The sequence below is a fragment of the Lissotriton helveticus genome, chromosome 3_2, assembly GCF_964261635.1.
Source record: "Lissotriton helveticus chromosome 3_2, aLisHel1.1, whole genome shotgun sequence".
Lineage (NCBI taxonomy): Eukaryota > Metazoa > Chordata > Amphibia > Caudata > Salamandridae > Lissotriton > Lissotriton helveticus.
In genome coordinates this window covers 72443009-72463638 of record NC_136062.1, presented here as the reverse complement: position 1 = coordinate 72463638, position 20630 = coordinate 72443009, and the positions used below count along the sequence as shown (strand labels likewise).

The 20630-nt window shown below is 45.8% G+C and overlaps 1 protein-coding gene across 2 annotated transcripts in view; it reads right to left on the bottom strand.

Moving 5' to 3' along the window:
• Positions 1–20630, bottom strand: part of DMXL2 (Dmx like 2) — a 1907871-nt gene that overhangs the window by 1145656 nt on the left and 741585 nt on the right. For both annotated transcript variants that reach the window (XM_078684818.1, XM_078684819.1), the window contains exons 21-22: positions 15536–15633; positions 15178–15343 (exon numbers count right to left, since the gene is read on the bottom strand). In XM_078684818.1, the coding sequence (XP_078540944.1) occupies positions 15178–15343; positions 15536–15633 (264 nt within the window). The remainder of the gene's footprint in view (positions 1–15177; positions 15344–15535; positions 15634–20630) is intronic.

Genomic DNA, 20630 nt, shown 5'->3' with positions numbered 1-20630 from the left:
CATTCCACTTGGCGGGAACTCGCCGAGCCAGTGTTCGTGTCAAAGTAGGATGTTATAGCATCTGCAAGTGTTGTGCGGAAGACCGTGTCCTCCAAGAGATCCGGCGCAAGGCGCCATGTAGGTATTGGTGTTGGAATTCGGCCCCATCGGAACGTAACCTCCACCGGGCTGTGGTCTGACAGAGTCTTGCCCATATGTTCCGCTAAGGTGATCGCCCTCAGTAGTGTAGTAGTGCAAAAGACGTGGTCTATCCTGGTGTGCAATCTGTGGAGTGGTGAGTAAAAGGTATATTCCCTACTGAGCATGTGCTTACTTCTCCATGCATCCGCCAGCCCCCAGCCCCCGGCCCATCTCGTCAGTGCATCAGCTTGTCTCCTACTCTCAGTGGCCTGTAGGGGTGGATGTGACCTGTCCAATGAAACATCCAACACAGCATTAAAGTCCCCACCTATTATCCAACTATAGTCTGCCCATTCCGCCATCACACTGTTGACGTTATTTAAAAAGTCTGATTGGCCTGAATTGGGAGCATAGATACTGCCTATCACCACGGGGGAACCATCTAGTATCCCACGGACAAAAACGTATCTACCTTCCGAATCCAGTCGTTTCTCCACCAGTTTAAATGGGACAGAGTTTCTCATCCACACAGCCGCCCCTCTCGAGAATACAGAATAAGAGGTAGCAAACAATTGCCCTTTCCATTTTTTAAGTAGCTTCCCAGCCTCCACATTGTTCAAATGAGTCTCTTGGAGGCAGGCAATCTTAACGTTCCCTCGGTTGAGCTGTGCCAGCAGTCTATGTCTTTTATGTACGGAGCCCATGCCTCGAACATTCCAGGTGCACATCTTGTACTCATTAATAGTCCCCATTGTGGTCTTTTACAGGCAACGCCGGTGGGCTCTGCAACACTAAGAGTACGAATAAGGCGTGCCATGACCCCAGTGCCAAACCAACTATGAACCCCATAACTCTCAGGTCCCAAAGGAAAAACTCTCGGGGTCCAAACCTTATCGTCCAACGTGGACAATGGAGTAACCAAAACATGTCTATGTGGTGGGGAGAGGGGACCACACGAACCAGTCCAGAGCTTGTTGTGGTCAGTTTATTACGCCCTTAGCTGGTGTGTCCCTCACCCACAACCGCCCGAAGTGCGATTCATACTTTACCAATCGAAGTCTTCTTAGGTCGCAGTCAAAGGTCATGAGCCACCTGTGCCGTGATCTTGGGGAAGAACTGCAGGCTATCGGCGGACCCCGACACTTCCGTTGGCGTGTCCGAGCGGTTGGCTGTAGCTGAGCGCCCCTTTGCATCATGAGCCGCCAATGCTGCCTCCGTTAGGTGGCCGATCTTCGCGGTTCTCCCAGACCTGGCCGACGTGTTTCCTCCGCTGGCCGAGGATCCTGTCGTGTGTTTCTCAGTTCTGTTAGGCGTGTGTCTCTTTTCCTGGTGGGAAGGCCCACCGCCCCATCCTCAAATAGGTCTTGGGTATTCGGTGGAGTGAGTGTCACCTCCATCCATTCTGCCGCTTCCTCAGGCGAGTCAAAGAAGTAGGATTTATTGCCGTGCATTATCTTGAGGCGAGCAGGGAATAACAGAGCATATTTAAGGTTTCTGTCCCGTAATTTGCGCTTCACCCCCAGGAACGTTGACCTGGCTCTCTGCACCGTCGGGGTAAAGTCTGGGTACACTGATATGGTTTTGTCCTCGTATCGAAGCGGTGCCTTCTCTCTTGCCACCCTCAGCACCGAGTCTCTATCCCTATAGTGCAGTAGACGCGCTATGAGTGGTCTCGGTGGTGCCCCAGGCTTGGGTGGCGTCGCCGGCATTCTGTGCGCCCTCTCTACACTATACAGCGGAGTAAGATCCTGTGGGCCTACAATCTTCTTCAGCCAGTCCTCCACAAATTGAGTGGGGTTCCTCCCCTTGCTGCGCTCCGGAATTCCCAAAATTCGCACGTTGTTGCGGCGGGAGCGCCCTTCCGCGTCGTCCTCCTTGTCCCACAGCAGCTTGATCTGTTTTTCCATACTTTCCAACTTCGTGGAGTGAACAGTATGTTGCGGGATTAGGTCATCCAGTGCGATCTTGTGCTCGGAGACCTTCTCCGCCAGTTTGTTATGATCTACTCGTAGGAGCGACAGGCCGGTCGCCATGTTGTCTATGCGCAGCTCCAGTGCTTCCCTGGATGCCTTTATTTCGGCCAGTATAAGGTCCAGTTTAGCGTCCTGGGTACTCTTACCCGTCAGTGGGATGATCTCCACATTGGAAGAGGCCAGTGGGTCTGCGGACCCTGTAGATTGCAGGTCGGCGTTGGCGCCCGTGTCCTGTGCCTTAGCCCTGTTTCTTCCCATGGCTCCCGCTGTGTCCGGCATCAGGAGACACGTACCTACCGACTACGGGCCGCGCACGCAGTGTAAGCCGTCACCAGATACACAACTATAGAGGCGTATGGGCATGTGGCTCGTATCTTCGCAGTGAAGTGGCCGGCGTGATCTTTGAAGGTATTTGTCCCCCACTCGACGGTATACTGGCGTTAACAGCCAGCCCTGGGCCTCACCTGGCGCTGCTCCGGATCACTCTGTTATGGCTTTGCCCGTAGATTCAATGCCGGTTATCCCCCTAGGTGCGCCTGGTACTCCACTTGTGTTGCCTCAGCTTGAGGAAGATGTGTGCGTTCTGCTCACCCTGCCATGTGCGGCACCGCGCGCCGGTTCCGGTCCTCCGGTTCTGTGCAGCGCCAGAAAGCTTGTATAGAGCCAGTCTCACTAGGAATCCTATGGCAGGCTCGGTGGTGCTGGAGACAAAATGGCGGTCGCAGTCGTTTGTGGCGGACAGCAGGCTATCACGTAGGGCCCCAGCAGGTGTCTCATAGGCGGAGTATCGGGAGCCGGGCCCCGGGCCCGCTTTCGGTCTCCGCAGGTGCGGACCGCCTCACTTAGGCCTGCAGCTCCCCTGGCGAGGGTTGAGCGGGAGCGCCTCCGGCCGCCACCGTCACAGCGCCGTCCCAGTCGTACGGGCGCCGCCTCTGCGTGGCGCCCGGAGTCCACCCCCCTCCGCCCGGCTCTCACCTCCTCTCCGCTGCTCCGTCAGCCTCCAGGCTCAGCCAACGATGGCAGCACACCGGGTCCCGGGGGTCGCTCTCCTTCCACGCAGTGTCGTCCCGCATGGCTGCGCCCCTCAGGCACCCAAGCAGCCGGGCTGTATGTTTACGGCGCAGCGCTCCTACTGTGGCCCGCGGCTGCCGATCGGGTAACAGGCCGCACCGTTACCAATCTTCGATCACGGCCACAGGGAGGACCCCGCAGATATCGATCGCTGTTTCTGGGACCCCTTAGGCTCCGGTTCAGGATAGGGGTAAAATGGGCGGTCGTGGGTGCTGGAAGGCAGGATATTTCGCTGGTATATCGGGCAGTGGACGGAGCTACCCTAAAGCAAGTCCGCCATGCTCAGCTCGTGGCCACGCCCCCTCTCGATAGAGACCTAGTAGACATAAGTCCTACATCACATCTATAGGATATATTATTCCAATGCGCATTGCCGATTGGGAATATAGGAACTACACTACAAACTAAAATTGAGTGCAAAAGATTTGGATTTGCGCAGGAGCCCCCCCCCCCCCCCACCTCCCCCCACCCCACCCCAAAGGATACAGAATTTGCTGAAAGGCCACCTGTGGCCATCGAGAGCAGTAAGGATTTAAGAGGGAATAATGGTCTTACCTGCAATGGAATAAGATACACCTGCTACACCTGATGATTCATCCTGCCAACAGCGGCTTGGCTGCTGCAGATTGACTCCACAATTAGTGTATTGTAGCCCCCCTTGAGTCCGCTTCAACTGCTATTGAAAACGAATCACAGTCCAACAATATAGTAAGCTCTAAAACCTTCCCTCCAGCAAGTACAGCAAGCTTCTGCCTTCCTTAATATTCCCGGGGTCATGCTCTCATTACTTTACCCCATTTTGATAACATGGGCTGTCACCTGCCCACAGCCCATTACTTGCATGTGAATTTGACTGGCCTTCAAATATGGCACTGGAATGTAGCGGTAATTAAGTCCAAACTGGTGGATGAAGACTGGGGTTGCTTTATGCAGGTTTCCAGATTTGTATTCTACAGGTATCACAGGTGATTGACAAGATTTATAAATAGGGCTATTCACATACAGCACTGAAGCCCTCTCTTTCAAAGGTGGAAGGCCGTCTGGAGGTCTCATGATAAGGATAAAGGCATCCCTTAACAGTCTAGTGAAGGTCATTGCCACCAACTATCCCGATCTGTTGCCCTAAAACTGATCCTAAAGCATGGGACTCCTTATATTCTGGTGAATATCTACAACAGGTACTCTCCCTTCAACAAACCGTCTCAAACACTGGAAATCCTGAATTAATTAATGGAAGCCTATGGGACTGGCCACTATATAGTTACTGCTGAGAACTTTAACTGCAGCTTTAACTCCAGCTTTGAGCCATATAAACCTTTGATAGAGTTGACTCGGCGTGAAGATGAATGCTGGGGAATACCTCCACACCCTTCTCTTTAAAGGAACCTTAGGGTGAGCTCCACTGCCCTACAAATAACTGATTTAGTAGTATGTTACGGCCTAAGGACATGCAATGGCCGCTCTAGCCTGGATTCTAACCCCAACCCAACTTTCAAAAGGGGGGATTATACTACCAACATCGACTACATACTCCTTGATGTCAGGATTTTGCACAAGTTAATTGACGTGGAGGTCATGGTGCACCAAGAAAGCGATCATTTCCAACATGCATTAAAATTAAACAGTTCACAGATTAAGTAAACCTCATGCCCTGGATCACCAGCCTCTAACGCAACAGTCCTGATCAACAATAGGCGTAAAGTAAGATGGGTTGATATCTCAAATAGATACTTTGCGAGGGATTTATGATGCAGTTCATAGTGCACTTCTGACATTAAATGATGTCTTGTACTTCTTACCAGATAAATCAACCCACAATATTTGTTTGGAAATCTGAAATCATTCTTTGTGAGACAGGTTAGATCTCATAAAAGCACGTCTAAATCCCACGAATGGTTCGACAAAAATTGCAGAGTGGCGAAAGCAGATATGATAAAAGCCTTAAAAAGTAATGTGAAGCTGGATATTACGTGAGCCAGACAAGATTACACTAGAATAATTTGTTCTTCAACGCTCAGTGGGAGACTAAGGTTTGGGGGGGATTTGCTGGAGGCAACGAACGGGAAGGATGTTAGGATGTTCTTGCATTTGGTTACCCACAGTGGTAGTTAGGACCAAGCCCAACCAGAATGCCATATTTCTGAGGGGGGATGAGTCAAGCCTTTTACAGCTCTTCATGCAGAGCCACTGTCAGCGGAAGGCACTTATATCCCTGGGTTCCCATCTACCAGTAGAATTACTGGCAAGGAGAAACGTCATTTTACTCTTGAAGAAACCATTAATGCGCTGAATGAGCAAAAAGTGGGGAAAGCTCAGGGCTTTAAAGAATTTCTTTGGACTTGTATTGATCCCAACCTCTGATTTGGGGATTCTACATTCATATTCTGTCAAACACACCTGCAGGAGGAGCCCCCATACCGAACTCCTGGAAAGGGGAAGAAATTACCCCCTTTTTTAAACAGGGCTCAAGACAAGTTCCAGGTCCAGATTCCAGGCCCCACAAGCCTGATCGACAACGTACAAAAAATTGACAAACAACCCTTATAAAAACTCTGGGAATGGTTCCATTCCAACAGTGCTTTGTCCATCTACAAGCAGGCTTTAGAGCTAGCACAAGCACTGTGGACCAGATATTTCGTTTTTTTGGCTCTCAAATGGAAAACTGTCCAAATGGATTGGGGGCACTACATCTTCCATTTATACATCTACGTGCAACTTTTCATCTGATTCCCAGGGCAAAACTTTGGGAAGTCCTGTGGAAAATTGGGTTACCTACAGAGCTACTGCTGCTAATCAAGAATTTGTACACTGACAACTTTGCCAGGGTTGGATAGGGGACGGGAAGAGACCACAGCAAAAATTCCAATTAGGATTGGCGCCCCAGGGCTGCGTTCTTACCCAAACCTTATTTTTATTGTTGATTAATGGATGTATTTCTTACTTAGTGGACTATGCGAATGACGCCACTAAGTTTGTTGGGTCCAAAGTGGTGTGTCTGCTTTTAGCAAATGAAACACTTCTTTCAAAAACAGTTGAGGGCTTAAATACTCTCTTGGGGAGGTTTAGCCCATTTTACCATGAACATGGTTTGGAAATAAATAACGTTAAAACGAAATACATGTTATTTAGCCATAAGAAAAATCTTAGAGGGAATGTGGTTTTAAATGGAGCTAAACTAGAAAGGGTCTCAGTATATGATTATCTAGGGGTGAGATGAAATAATTCCAACAGTTAAGTTGCTTAGTTAGAAAAGAGCACACCGACTATGAAACAAAAAGCTGACTCAATTGTCAGATTTGCGATAGTGCTTTGACATATCCTATTGCACCAGTGTTGGAAATATATAGGGCCCAAGTATGTAGAGAAGGTTTATATGAGGCTGAACTGTGGGGATATTGTAATCTTGACCCATTAGATAGAGGTGACAATTCTTTCCTTAAACCAGTCAGGTTTGCATTGAATGCATTGCAGCATCTATGCCATCTGCACACAATTTGCAAATGACTTGAACATGAGCGTAACTAGACAGCATCCCATGCTGATCTTATCAGGATCGCCCGAACATTGCTTCGATTTAGGAAACACATCTCTTTAAAAAATACTATATCACAATGCATTAACAGTTCCCCAACCAACCACCTCTCAAACACTGACTTTATGCTTGTCTTTGACCCTATACTCTGTGCTAATTTTACTATTGCCTGTGTGGGCTGCAACAGCGCTAAGAGACCCTTTCAAGGGTGATTCGTTTCAGCTTAAAAATCAATAATAATAAAAGAAATACAGTGCTCTACTGCATATGGAAATACCACATACATACATAGGATTGTCCAAGACCTTAGCCACTTCACTCACAGTAGTCTCATAGTACCCCCCTTCTGATGCCTCATTTCCTGCCAGAGTCTCTGTTCATTGACTCTCTTATGTGAATTGGAATAGAAAGTCTTTCTGCCGGTGACTGTACATGCTTTACGGCGGCAGAAATGTCTGGAAAGAATTCTAAATTGTAAGATCCTGAAAACCTTTTTTGTGTGGCAGACCCTTGTGGCATCTGAATAAGATCGAAGCCTGAAGCAAAAAGTACTTGCATTCTCTTAAAAGAAAATTTTCTAGTAACCGGAGAAATCTCAGGGAATCCGTCTCTCCGACTTAGTAATGTGACCTAGTTTTAGAAGTATCCAAAACGTGTTGAGCATAAGACTGCAATGGAGATAATGGATCCTAAACAAACGGTCCCATCAATGCGAAGGCCAGTGCTGGAACTGTTAGCAAAGATGCCAAGGGCAGCATTGAGCAGGATTTTCTCAGAATCGTGGTTGAGACCAGCTTCAAAGCCAGAGTCATTACTAAGTTGACCAAACCAACTTGCCACGCTTCTTAGTGGCTGAAGAAAACAAGTTACTTACCTTCAACTGTAGTTCTCCAGTTATGGAAGCTTTCATAGATTCACATGCGGGAATCATTCCCGTCGTCGAGACTGGAGTCTCCGGTACATAAAAAAGCAATGCTTAGTAGTATAGCGAACTGAAAAGAGGCCTAGGCCCATTTCCCTTTTGCAACCCATAACCCTCGTTATCTAAGAGACCAAACTTTTCCCGAACCAATCAGAGCACCTCACTCTCTAGAACACTCCTGAGAGAACCTTTTGCTCCTCAGATTTTCACGCACTTGTGCATAAAACACACTTCGTGCTAAATCCAAGGTGAGCCTCTCAAGTGAGGAGGGTGGGTCGCATGTGAATCTATGAAAGCTTCCAATACTGGAGAACTACAGTTACAGGTAAGTAACTTGTTTTCTTACAACAGTATTGGAGCTTTCATAGATTCACATGCCTGAATCAGAATAGCGAGCAATAACATAAAGCACTCTTTTTTTATATAGTTACAAACTCGTCATGGAGTGCCCATTCATTTCAATGGAATTTACATGATATGGCTGTACATGCCATAGCATCCAAGTGGATATTAATACAGCATCATCCTGTACATAGTTAGCTTAGACATTCTGCATATAAATATTGCAAACACAGTTACTAAACATAGCAATAGAAAAAATGTGCATTTGTAATCAGGAAAGAGGGATGTAAAGAAGGCTCACCATTACTGGATAATGTTTTTCAGCACCGCTTCTCCCACCGCCACATCTGTCTCTGCTGCTGCTTCCATGCAGTAGTGCCTGGTGAAGGTGTGTGTAGTTCTACAAGTCGCTGCCCTGCAGATATCCTGGAACTGCACTCCCGCAAATTAAGCAGTGGAGTGGACACTGCTCTCGTAGAATAGGCATGACCTTGTGCGTTCACATGCTGACCAGCAGCTTGGTGACAATATACTATCGCACTGGAAATCCATCTGGCAATCCCACATTTCGATAAAGGGAAGCCTTTCCTGGGTGCGCTGAAAGTGACAAAAAGCTGTGAAGACTTGCGGAAGGGTTTAGTCTTTTGCAAATAGAATTTGAGACATCGCTGGACATCCAGCGAATGTAGCACTCTTTCCGTTGCTGTGGTTGGTTGAGGAAAGAAATGTTTTAGAACTAATGGCTCATTCAAATGAAAGTCAGTTGGTACCTTTGGGATAAATTTCGGATTAGTTCTGAGAATCATTCTGTCTTCTTTAAATTGCAAGAACAGGGCTTGAATTGTGAGAGCGTGCAATTCCCCTACTCTTCTGGCCGAAGTTAGTGCGATGAGAAGGGCCACCTTCCACGATAGGAATTTGAGATCCGCCCTGTGTATAGGCTCAAAGGGCTGCTTCATTAATTGTGAAAAGACTATGTTCAAACGCCAAAGAGGTGGTGGAGGCTTTATTGGAGGAAAAACTCTGACCAATCCCTTCATGAATTGTTTAACAATTCTTAATGACCATAAGGAAGGTCCTGAGGCAGTCCTTCTGTAGCGTGATATTGCAGCTAAATGTACTTTTATAGATGTATGAGCCAAACCCGACTTAGCCAAAAAATAAATAAATAATTTCATGAGGTGTCGAATTCAAAGGATTTTTACTTTTTTGGCACCAGAGATAGAATCTCTTCCACTTCATCCTGTAGGTTTTGTTTGTACTATCCGCTCTGGCCTTCCAAAGGATGCCGTGACATTCTTCCGAGATGTTTAGATGCTGAAACTCACAGTGCTCAGGAGATAGGCCGCTAATCGCAAGAATTTCGGGTACGGATGGCGCACTTGTCCCTGGGACATCGTTAGAAGCCCTGGTATTGGCTGGAGGCGAATCGGATGGACCTCCGATAGCAATAGAAGCTCCGTGAACCAGTGTTGTCTGGGCCACCATGGGGCTATCAGGATTAGTCTCCACGGTTCTTTCTTGATCTTCACAAGCACTGGCTGCAGCAGGGAAATTGGAGGAAAGGCGTAGGCAAAGATGTCTGACCATGCCATCGAAAATGCATTCCCCCAAGATCCCCGTTGGGGAAGCCAGCTTGTGAAGAACCTGCATTTCTTGTTCTCTGCTGTTGCAAAGAGGTCTACTGTTGGTTCTCCCCATCTCTGAAAATGTTGTCCAGGACCCCCTGGTCTAACTCCCACTTGTGGCAGGAGGACCTGAGCCTGTTGAGAATGTCTGCCTTGATGTTTTGATCCCCTGGGAGATGTTCTGCTGTTATGGATATTCCGTGCCGCAGAGCCCATTCCCATATTTCCTGGGCTTCCTGAGAAAGGAAGAGTGATCTTGTTCCTCCCTGCTTGTTTAAGTAGTGCATTGAAGTTGTGTTGTCCGTTCTTATCAACACAGATGACCCTCTTATCCTTGGTAGGAAAGTTAGCAATACCAAGCGGACTGCTCTGAGTTCTAGTAAGCTGATGTGCAGTCGTTGCTCGAGCAACTTCCAGCAGCCGCTGACTTGAAGGTCTTGAAGGAACGCTCCCCATCCTTCCAGGGACGCATCGGTAGTCACTATCAATGGGGCTGGCATTGTAAGGAATGAAAGACCCAGCGAGACATTCCATCTTTGGGTCCACCATCTCGCCACCTAAATCATGACCGGCGTTACTTGGACTATATCCTCGAAGGATCCCTCCCCTTGACGCCATTGTAGATCTAGTTGCTCTTGCAGCGGACGCATTCTTAACCTGCAGTAAGGTACGAGGGGAATGCAAGATGACATTGTTCCCAGCAATGACTTGTACTTGCGTACTGAAAGACACCTTGTTTTTGTGAACTCTTGGAAGAAAGATATAATCTTCCGTTGCCTTTCTTTGGAGGGGAACTGCCTGTTTCTCTCTGTATCCAGTATTGCCCCCAAGAAAGTGATGTTCTTTGTTGGATGAAGTGATGATTTTTCCTTGTTTAAAGTCAGACCTAAACTGGCAAACAACTCCAGGCAAGCCGTTGTTGACGATCGGGCTAATGCTGCTGTTGGTGCCTTGATCAACCAGTCATCGAGGTAAGGAAATACTTGGTGTTTCTGTTTTCTTATAACAGCCGCCACTGGAGCCAGGCATTTCGTAAAAATTCTGGGGGCTGATTTCAGGCCGAACAGCATTGGTAATGTTCTCCAGCTACCATGAACCGAAGGTACTGCCTGTGTGACGGATGGATGGGGATGTGAAAGTACACATCCTGTAGGTCTAATATCGTCATTTGGTCTCCTCGGTGTAACAGTAGAAGGATGTCTTGAAGAGAAACCATCCTGAAAGATTGCTTCTTGAGATAGGTGTTTAGGGATCTGAGGTCTAGAATAGGATGCCATTGAAGAATGTTTTTCTTGACCAGAAAAAAGCGGGAGTAAAACTCCCTTCCCCTCTGGGAGTACGGCACCGTTTCTATTGCTGCCTTTCGGAGCATTGCCCAAATCTCCTTTCGCATTTGATGTAAATGCTTGACCTTCTGATGTATTGGCGATGTACAAGGGGGCTTCTGTAGAAATTCTAGAGTGTGAACGAATTGAATATTGTTGAGGACCCAGTGGTCCGTAGTTATCTTTTGCCAATATTGAAAATAATGAGCAATCTTTCCACCCAGGGGAACATGTGATCTCAGAGGAACCGGTGTAGCCGGAATTTGTAGGTTGTCATTGTCATCGGGTGTTGTCTTTCCCCTGACAACCTCCCTTACCTCTCGGAGTAGATTTTGTGTAGCCTCCTGGCTGGCGCTGTGTATACTGTTGACGACGGTAGGGCTGCGATGAGGTGGAGTAAGAGGAATATCAACCTTGTTGGTATCCTCCCCTGTAAGATGACTGACCTCTACCCTTAGAGCCTCGAAAAGGAACTTTCCTATATTGCAGAGTTCGCAATGACTTAGCTGTATCCGTATCTTTTTTGATACTCTGCAGTGCTTCATCTATATGCTTGCCAAATAGATCTTTCCCGTTGAAAGGAAGGTCCAAGATCTTATTCTGGACCTCTGGTCTAAACGCCGTCGCCCTCAACCATCCTTGTCTGCGTAGTACTGCAGCTCTTCCCAGAGATCTGAATGCTGTGGTCGCTATGTCCATAGCACAATCTATGACTTCGGCCGAAGTCCTCTCCCCCTCTTGCAGAATTTGTCTGGTTTCTTGTCTCTCCGTCTCTGGTACACGGTCTATGTAAAGCGAAAGGTCGCACCACATTTGCCTATCGTACCTCCCCAGAAAGGCCAGGGCATTTGCAGCTCTCACTAACAGGGCTGACATAGAGGAAAATCTCTTACCCTCTCTGTCCGAAGGTGCCGTAATAGGAGCGGACGGATTTCTTGACTTTTGCTGATCTGCTCAGGTAATAACGGAGTCCGGCTTGGGATGACCCAAAAGACAAGTTGGAGCATTTGAAGGCGCTTTATATTTTTTTTCCAGTCTGGTGAGCACCGGAGTCACTGCAGCTGGTGTTTCCATGACCTTCAGGCCTTCCTCACAAAGATGACTTACAATCGGTAAGGATCGAACTGTCCTACGATAGGGTTCCTTGAAGTCATACAAGAAACATTCAGCCTTATCCTCTGCCATGGTAAGTGCAAATCTTTTTGTGGCTCTAAATTACGTTATGAAAACCACTGATGTCCTCTGGTGGAAAATCAACAGGCTTCGGTGAAGGAGAAGAAGGTGACGGAATGAGATAATTGTCCCACTCTCTACTAAGGTCCGTTATCTCTCCTTCTTCCTGGTCAACATCTGTGGTCCCTGGATCTAGTTCAGATCTTAGTAGTGGAGATCTAGGAAGGGGCTCCGGTGAGATCTAGGAAGGGGCTCCGGTAAGATCTTCCGCCTACGCGCTGGTGAACTTGGTACAGAGCACGGTTGAGGTAATTTCCTTTGAGGCTTGAGGTACAGGATTTCTCCTCCTATAATCCTCTAACGAACTGTAGATCTTTCAACAAAGAAGATGGCACTCTCGTTATCTCCTCTTTATGTTCCTGGCGGTATTGTTGCTGGGGACGATCTTGAAATTCACATTCATCCTGTGAATCCTCCTCTTGGTACTTCACCTGCAACTGAGACGGGCTACTAGCATAACCAAAAGGACCACCATCATTTTCTCCCCCTTCCGAATCTTCTTCCTCCAGAAGATGAGATGGTACCAGAGGCGACACCTTACTCGGAGAGGTAAGTTCTGGTGTAATTATCCTCTTCCAGGGAAAAACACTCTTTTCTGGGGTTTTTTCCCTCGTCGATGAGCCTGTCGAAGAGATCGCCGTCGAAGCCGGTGACGATATCATAGTCGTCGACGCTACCGTCGACGTTGCCGTCGTCATCGTTGCCGTCGACGATCCAATGGTCACTGCCTTCGTCAACGATCCTGGTTGTAGCCGTCGTAGTCAGTCTCAGTGTCGACACTGTTGTCGACGGTGGTACTGTCGACGGCGATAAAGCTTTCGAAGTAGCTTTTACCCCCGGTTTCTACGACGACTACGTTATTTTCCTCGTCGACGATGCATATTTCTTCACTTTTTCCTGAGAAGATGTGGAGGATGGCTTGACAGTAATCTTGACCTTAGGGGAAGATTTTGAAAGCTCTGAACTAGTTTTCTTGGTATGTTTTACCCCCGAAGCATGACCCTTCTTCTCCTTTTCTTTGCCTGAAGGAGATTTTGAGGGACTGCGCCCTGAAGACCCTGGGGTGGTCTTTTTAAGGGCCTTCTCAGGCCTTTCACCTGAGGTATGAGCCTGAGGAGATCTGCTCCTTTTCTGAGATCTCCTGGAAGAAGAAGACTCCTCTTCACTGTCACTAGATATAATCTCCTTCCTAGCTTTCACCCTTTGAAGCCAGAGTAGAAGCCTTCCCTCACGATCCCTCAAAGCTTTATTGGAAAAGGTACGACATACCTTAAAATCCTTTGCCTGATGGTCTGGATAAAGGCAGTAGATGCAGTCTTTATGAGGGTCGTCTGTATAGAGCCTTTTCTTAGAGCAGGTGGCACAAGCGCTAAATAATCCTTTTTTCTCCTTGTCAGCCATGGTAGAAGAAGGAGAATATGAAGTAATTCAAATAATTAAATGTTGAGAAGGAAAATGTATCAGATCCAATCCAAATTGAGTATAACTAAAGAGTTTGAGCAGAGCTCAAAGGAGACTCCCTAGCACAACGTGCAGTAGAAAATCTGAGGAGCAAAAGGTTCTCTGAGGAGTGCTCTAGGGGGTGAGGAACTTTGGTTGGTTCAGGGAAAAGTTTGGTCTCTTTTACATAACGAGGGTTATGGATTGCAAAATGGAAATGGGCTTAGCCCTCTTTTCAGTTTGCTATACTACTAAGCATTGCTTTTTTATGTACCGGAGACACCCGTCTCGACGACGGGGAATGATTCCGGCATGTGAATCTATGAAAGCTCCAATACTGGAGTAATTTATCATTTCAATGGGGGCTTTAGCAAAAATCGCTAAGACACTGTCCTTAAAAGCCCTTCCTTACTGAAGAGTTGATTCCGAAGAAAATGATTGGTTCGAGCAAAGAAGTAGACTCAGAAGAAGATGTGGACCCCTATTGTCACCTCTTCCTCTTCTAACCATGATGGGAAGGCGATCACTGGTGCTTTTTATACTGCTTCTTACAATTCTTGTAGTGTCAAGCTGAGAAGCGACTCAGACAATAAGATCTAGAATGTGTCTGAGAGTAAGTTGTTTGCCTACCAGGTGATTTAGAACATCCTTTAATGGAGTATACCATCAATCTGGCTGCTCTTTCCTAAATAGCCTTTGGATTGATGAGCAAAAGAGTTCATAAGACTTTGGATGATATGACTCACCTAGATGCCACGGACACTCTTTGTGGGTATCCCTGACCAACAATTGATGTCAACAAGTTACACAGGGCTTAAAGCCCCATGATTTAGGAAAGACTGGTCCCCAAATCCGAAATGTTACAAATAAACACAAAAAATATAAAATCTTAGATTGGAAAAAATAAACATGACTCCAGTTCCAGAATAAAAAAGTCACTAACATTCATGGTCTGCATACCTTACATACATACTTCATTTGCAGAAACACCGCATGGCAGCAATTTGGCTTTGTAGGATACCATCATAGCATCAGTGACTAGGAATGCCTTTAGTATTTTCCAGGTCCATTCTGCTGCTTGGTGCAGAAGTTCAGCTAAGAAACCTGCAAACAGCAGTAGCCACTACAAAAAAAGTTTTCATTTTAAAAAAAGGTCTACCACATCGGTATCGAAGAGACTAACACGTCTGCATCCAGTGCAAACAGAAAAATACCAGTACCTGTCATATTTTGCGCCCTCTTACCAACTCTACAACTAACCTGTGGGTTATACTGCATTTAGTTGTTTTTAATCCACAGTGAAGTATGGGATGGACACAAAAAATGAATTCCAGAACCCATCCTCTGATGCTTGATGAGACATTAATCTAGATCCATCAGCACGGATCATGCTTTTAAGATGCCTCCAAATACCGCAGAGATATACCTAAAAGACTGAATATGCACACTAGGTGAGGTTATGACATATGAAAATAATCATTCATTTAAACGCTATAACAATGTACTTCCACAATATTTCCTAAGGTGAATATAGAAAACGTATGACATCGACACAAACTTTCCACAGAAAAGTGACCGTAGAAACATTTACCTCTATTGCATCTTTCAAGGATCCAGCCAATAAGAAAAATGCAGCGCACTGATCAAAACGTTGCTTCCCCATTAGGGCAAATGCATTTTTCAAGGCTGCTTTACGCCACCTATCTTCTGTGAAATTGTGGCTAAAAAACCGAGTCATCTTTTCGTCATGCTGGGACCTTAATTAACAAGATACAAAATAAATACATTTAGCCTGAAACATTTGTATTGTGATTCGACATCAGAAGATATGCAAACAACTCAGATATGAAAGTCCCATAAATAGGGATTTTGTTCATTGAAAGTTCACTTCCAGTTTTAGCTATATTTATCATGAACAGGATTTGGAGCAGTTAATTTTAAAGACTTACCTAAAAAGACCCCAAACTACTGCTTTTTTCTTCATGGCAAGGTAGAAAAGGGCTGCATCTAAAGGATCATTGTTTCTCTGAAATGATGCTTTAGCAACCTACGAAAGAGCACGACAATGTCATGAGCAGAATATTCTAATCGTAAAATAGAAAAAAATCACAATACCTTTATAATCAGCAAGTCCTTCGTATGGGAGTTGATAAGTGTACATAAATAAGATGGAACTGTAAAGTAACACAACTTTGTTGTTTACCTACTAATTTTAAAATAAATTACATTTCATGCACACTAACTAAATAGGATACACTGTAACATTCCATAGAAGAAAAAAAATAACCAAATACCTGGACAAATTCAAATGCATTTGGAAATGTTGATCGCCTGAGATATAATCTGCATCAAAAGAGGACACTGCTTTCCAGATTACCGCCAACATTCTGGTACAGACAAACCATTTTATACCCATTCCATTCTAGAAGTGCAACTGACGTTTTCTACCATCCCAAAAAACTGCTAGGTGAGTTGGACAAAGCATTATACGCAGGTAGTTCGACAGAGCTCGGCTCTTTAAGTCTAATCACTTGCTCACCCATATTTGTAAACAAATATTTCCAAGCGTGCAAATGTACCAAAGTAGCAATAATAAGCAAGCAATGGATGGTTTAGAATAGTTAAGAAAATAATTTTTGTTAAATGAGGAAAATATAAAGTAAAATTAGCTCATATACAATCATTCGTAAACAGGAAGACAATGTATTCAAAATAAATTTCCCTTGCTTACTATGACATATAACAACTTGACACGATTATAATAACTAAATGAAATGGTAAAACCAGAAGGCATTATTTAGTTCAGTTCAATTTTAGACAGAATGCCAGTCATCTGCAAAACATGGATTAGAGTCAAGTAGTTCTCCACCAACAAAGTAACTCCTAATTTATAAGAAGTTCAATTCAAAGGTGTGTCTCAACATCATACGCAACTTCCTAAAATGTAATGAAAGCCTTGGAATCAGTTAAAATAGAAAATACATATTTGTGAGCCCATACCTTTTAAGACACTCTAGCTTAATTTAAAAATCACCATTAAAAAGCAATGGATACACTTTTGTTTAAGATGTTAAAAACGTTATAAAGCATATCAAAGAGATATTCTGTTACAATTGTGCTGTTGGGAAGTTTTCAAAGTGACTGAATCAATGCCGTAAAAAGTTTAAATCGCTATTTTGGCTTACATTTGGAGTCTAATACTTAAACGTTTCTATATAGAAAAATTAGGTACCGTTCTATGCACAGCCCTGAATATCCCTGCCACTGCTGCCTTCAGAGCAGAACAGTAAATGTCATTAATTTGGTTGTGATGCAATGTGGATACGATTATTTCCAGCCCGCAAACAAAGCCTGATGATGAAAACAAAAAAGCGTGCTCCAGTGGCGGCTTGTAGTTAACAGTGGCGGGGTAGAGCAGGGGGATAGAAAGAAAAGAAAAGTACTTACCTGCTTGTTAATGAACTAGGAATATTCCCTTGAGTGAGAATGATTAGGAGAAGCCAAAAAGGGTCAGGGAAAAACAATACCACAATACAAGTATATATAAAGAATTCTTACAATTTATTGAAAATATACAAATGTTAAACAGAGAGTGGTCCAAAAATGGAACCCACTCAGCATACATAAAACAATAAAACAATAAAAAAGGTTTCAATTTTGGACAGCAAGATTGAATCACAAAAGACAGAAAAAACAGTAAGACATAAAATTTGTGCAATACTTATTGTATATTCGGACTCTATTGTGAACACCTAAGCTATATGTACTATAATACAATATTTCAGCGAAGATGTCGAGATCCTGAATTATACTGGGTGAAGCGTCGACGTGTTTCGGTGGTTTTCAGTTATTGTCCACCTTTATCAAGACACCTTTTGGTTTCTGTCGTGGTGTTGGGGTCTATATAATTGCCCTTGGAGTCCGTATGTTTAGCTTGAATTTCTATATTATTCCATTTTTGAATGCCAATTGTGTGGGGCTGTATCTCTGGATTGTGTATCAGGTATGGTACTCCTGTAGATATAGGTACCTAGGCGTATAATCATTCATCTTAGCGCCCACGTACCCAACAAAGAGTTGGTCATCCACCCTGAACTGGCGTGTGCGATCCAAATAGAATGAGAGCGCACGTTTTGGGTCCAGACGGTGGAGCCGCTCTTCCTCTTTAGAGGGATGCGGTGGCGGAAAGAAGGTTGGCTAGGTGATGGACTGCCCGATGTGGAAGGCTGTGACAACCTTGGGCAGGAAGGAGTAGTTTCTGTCCTGTAACTCCAGTTCTGTAGTAGGGGTATCTCTGTTATAGTCATAATCTAGTGAATAGTCCCGCTCATGTGAGTGGACCCCGGAGCAATCAAAAATAATCTCTTAAAGTGTCGAAAAATGCAGAACTGCACAGACACTTAAGAGAGAATTTAAAGACAGATAATGCAGCCTATCAAAGGCTACACTGTCCAGTACTTCAACTAGAAATTCCACCACAGAATCCACAAAACAGCAAAGCCTGTACAGATTTCCCTTGCTTTAACAGCAAAAACCCTCTGGAATGATAGAGAGGAGGATCTGGACAGACAAGCCCCTTAGGCTGCCATTATGTGGCTCAGAACAGGATACTGTGCCTTTAAGAGAACCTTCCAGAACTTCACAGTATCCCAGAATGCACTGCAGGTCCCTTTTACTTTCAGCACTTTTTGAAGGCGTAACACGCCAGACCTGTAGCATTCCTTACATGAATATCTCTCTCTACCGGGGAGGAGGGCAGGCGCTTATGACTATAACAGAGATACCTCTAATACAGAACTGGAGTTACAGGACAGAAACTACTCCTTCTGTAGTAGGGGATCTCTGTGTATAGTCATAATCTAGTGAATAGAATGGCCAGCCCATCCCCCACACCAAAGCGGCGGTGGAGAACAAGAAATAACACCACTATTGTGCGAACAGATTTCGCAGCGAAGCCTGCCCAACCTGAGCGTCTGCCCTGGCATCAGTGTCCAGGCAGTAATTCTTAGCAAAGGTATGGACCGACTTCCAAGTGGCCGCCTTGCAAAAATCTGCAATGGGAACATTACGAAGCAAAGCCGTCGTGGCAGCTTTGCCCCTGGTGGAATGAGCCTTAGGTTTTACCCCTAAGGTCTTATTAGCCTTTTAGTAACACAATTGTATGCAGGACATAATTCACCTCGAGATGGACTGTTTAGAGGTAGCAAGACCCGTCCCGACTGATCCATAATTGATAAACAATTGGTCCGACCTACGAATATCTTTGATTTTATCCAGATAAAATTTCAACACCCTCCGAACATCCAGGGAATGTAAAGACCTTTCCGCTTGAGATGAAGGATTCTGAAAAAACGTAGGCAAAGTTAGAGTGTGGTTGACATGAAAATCAGAAATAACCTTGGGAAGTAATTTAGGGTGAGTACGCATAACAACCTTAGCAGCATGAAATGCAGTATTAGGTTCTTGGCAACACAACGCCTGAATTTCACTCACCCTGCGGGCCGATGTAATGGCCACGAGGAACGCCGCCTTCCAGGACAGGTGCTGCAACGAAGCCTTATGAATAGGTTCAAAAGGCTCCTTCATCAATCTGGACAGCACCACATTCAATTCCCATGAAGGCGAAGGAAGCCTGACAGGAGGGAATACTTTCTTCAAGCCTTCCAAAAAAACTTTGATCACAGGGATCTGGAAGAAGGAAGTCTGTGAAGGGCATTTCCTCTAGGCAGTCAATGCCGCCAGATGAACCTTAATGGAATGGACATTAAGGCCAGACTGCGCCAGATGTAGAAGATATGGAAGGAGGACATCTTCCTTGCATGTTGTCGGGTCATAGTTCTTGGACTTGCACCAGATGCAAAACCTCTTCCACTTGTATGCATAAGAAGTTCTAGTGGAAGGTCGCTTAGCCTCCTTCAGTATGTCCATGCAATCTTCTGGGAGATTCAGATGGCCATATTGCACTATCCCAGGAGCCATGCCGCCAAACTCAAAGACGAGAGGTTGGGGTGCAGCATCAGCCCCCCAAACTTCGTGAGAAGGTCCGGCCTGCACGGCAGCCGTATGTGAGGAAGGAGAGACCGGTGAAGCAGGTCCATGAACCACCACTGCCTGGGCCATTCCGGGGCAATCAGTATCATCCGCGCCCTGGACTGGGACAGCTTGATGAGCACCGTCGGAATCAGGGGAATGGGTGGAAAAGCGTACAGAAAGCTGTTCGACAAGTTGATCCATAACGCATTCCCCAGCGTCCCCTGCTGGTTGTACCTGGAGGCGAAGTCTCTGCATTTGCTGTTTTCTGCGGTGGCGAACAGATCTACGTCTGGAGTTCCCCACCTTACGAAGACTTCTCCTAGTACTTCGTCGTTTATGACCCATTTGTGGTTTTCCTGAATCAGTCTGCTCAGTGCGTCTGCCTGAACATTCTGCACACCTGGCAAATGGGTAGCCGTTATCGTCAGTCCTCGGGCCAGAAGCCAGTGCCAGATCGCCTGCGCCTCCTGCGACAGGGTGCGTGATCTCGAGCCCCCCTGCTTGTGGAGGTAATACATCGTGGTCGTATTGTCCGTCTGTACAAGCAGAGAGTGGGTCTGGAAGGACGGGTGAAAGGCCTTCAGTGCCAAGTGAACAGCTCTGAGTTCCAGGAAATTGATGTGGTACGTGGACTCCGTCGGGAACCACGTCCCTTGAATCTGTAGGTCTCTGGAGTCTGAACACCACCACTTCAGAGACTGAAGAGCATGCAGAGACAGTCGTATCTTGTCGTCCCAAGATCCCTTCCTCTGATCCCAATGATCCTCCAAGCACTCCTGCAATGGTCTCATGTGCAGCCATGCGTGTGGCGTGAGGAAGATACAAGAGGCCATCGACCCCAGTAGAGAAGACACCATCCTCGCTGTTGTAGATGGAGTGGTCATAAGAGCCTGAGCCTTCCGAAGGAGTGATAATCGTCGCTTCTCCAAAGGAGACACGCTTGCTGACAGCGTATTGATGGTGGCTCCCAAGTACTGAATGCACTGGACCGGAGTCGGGTCCGACTTGGAC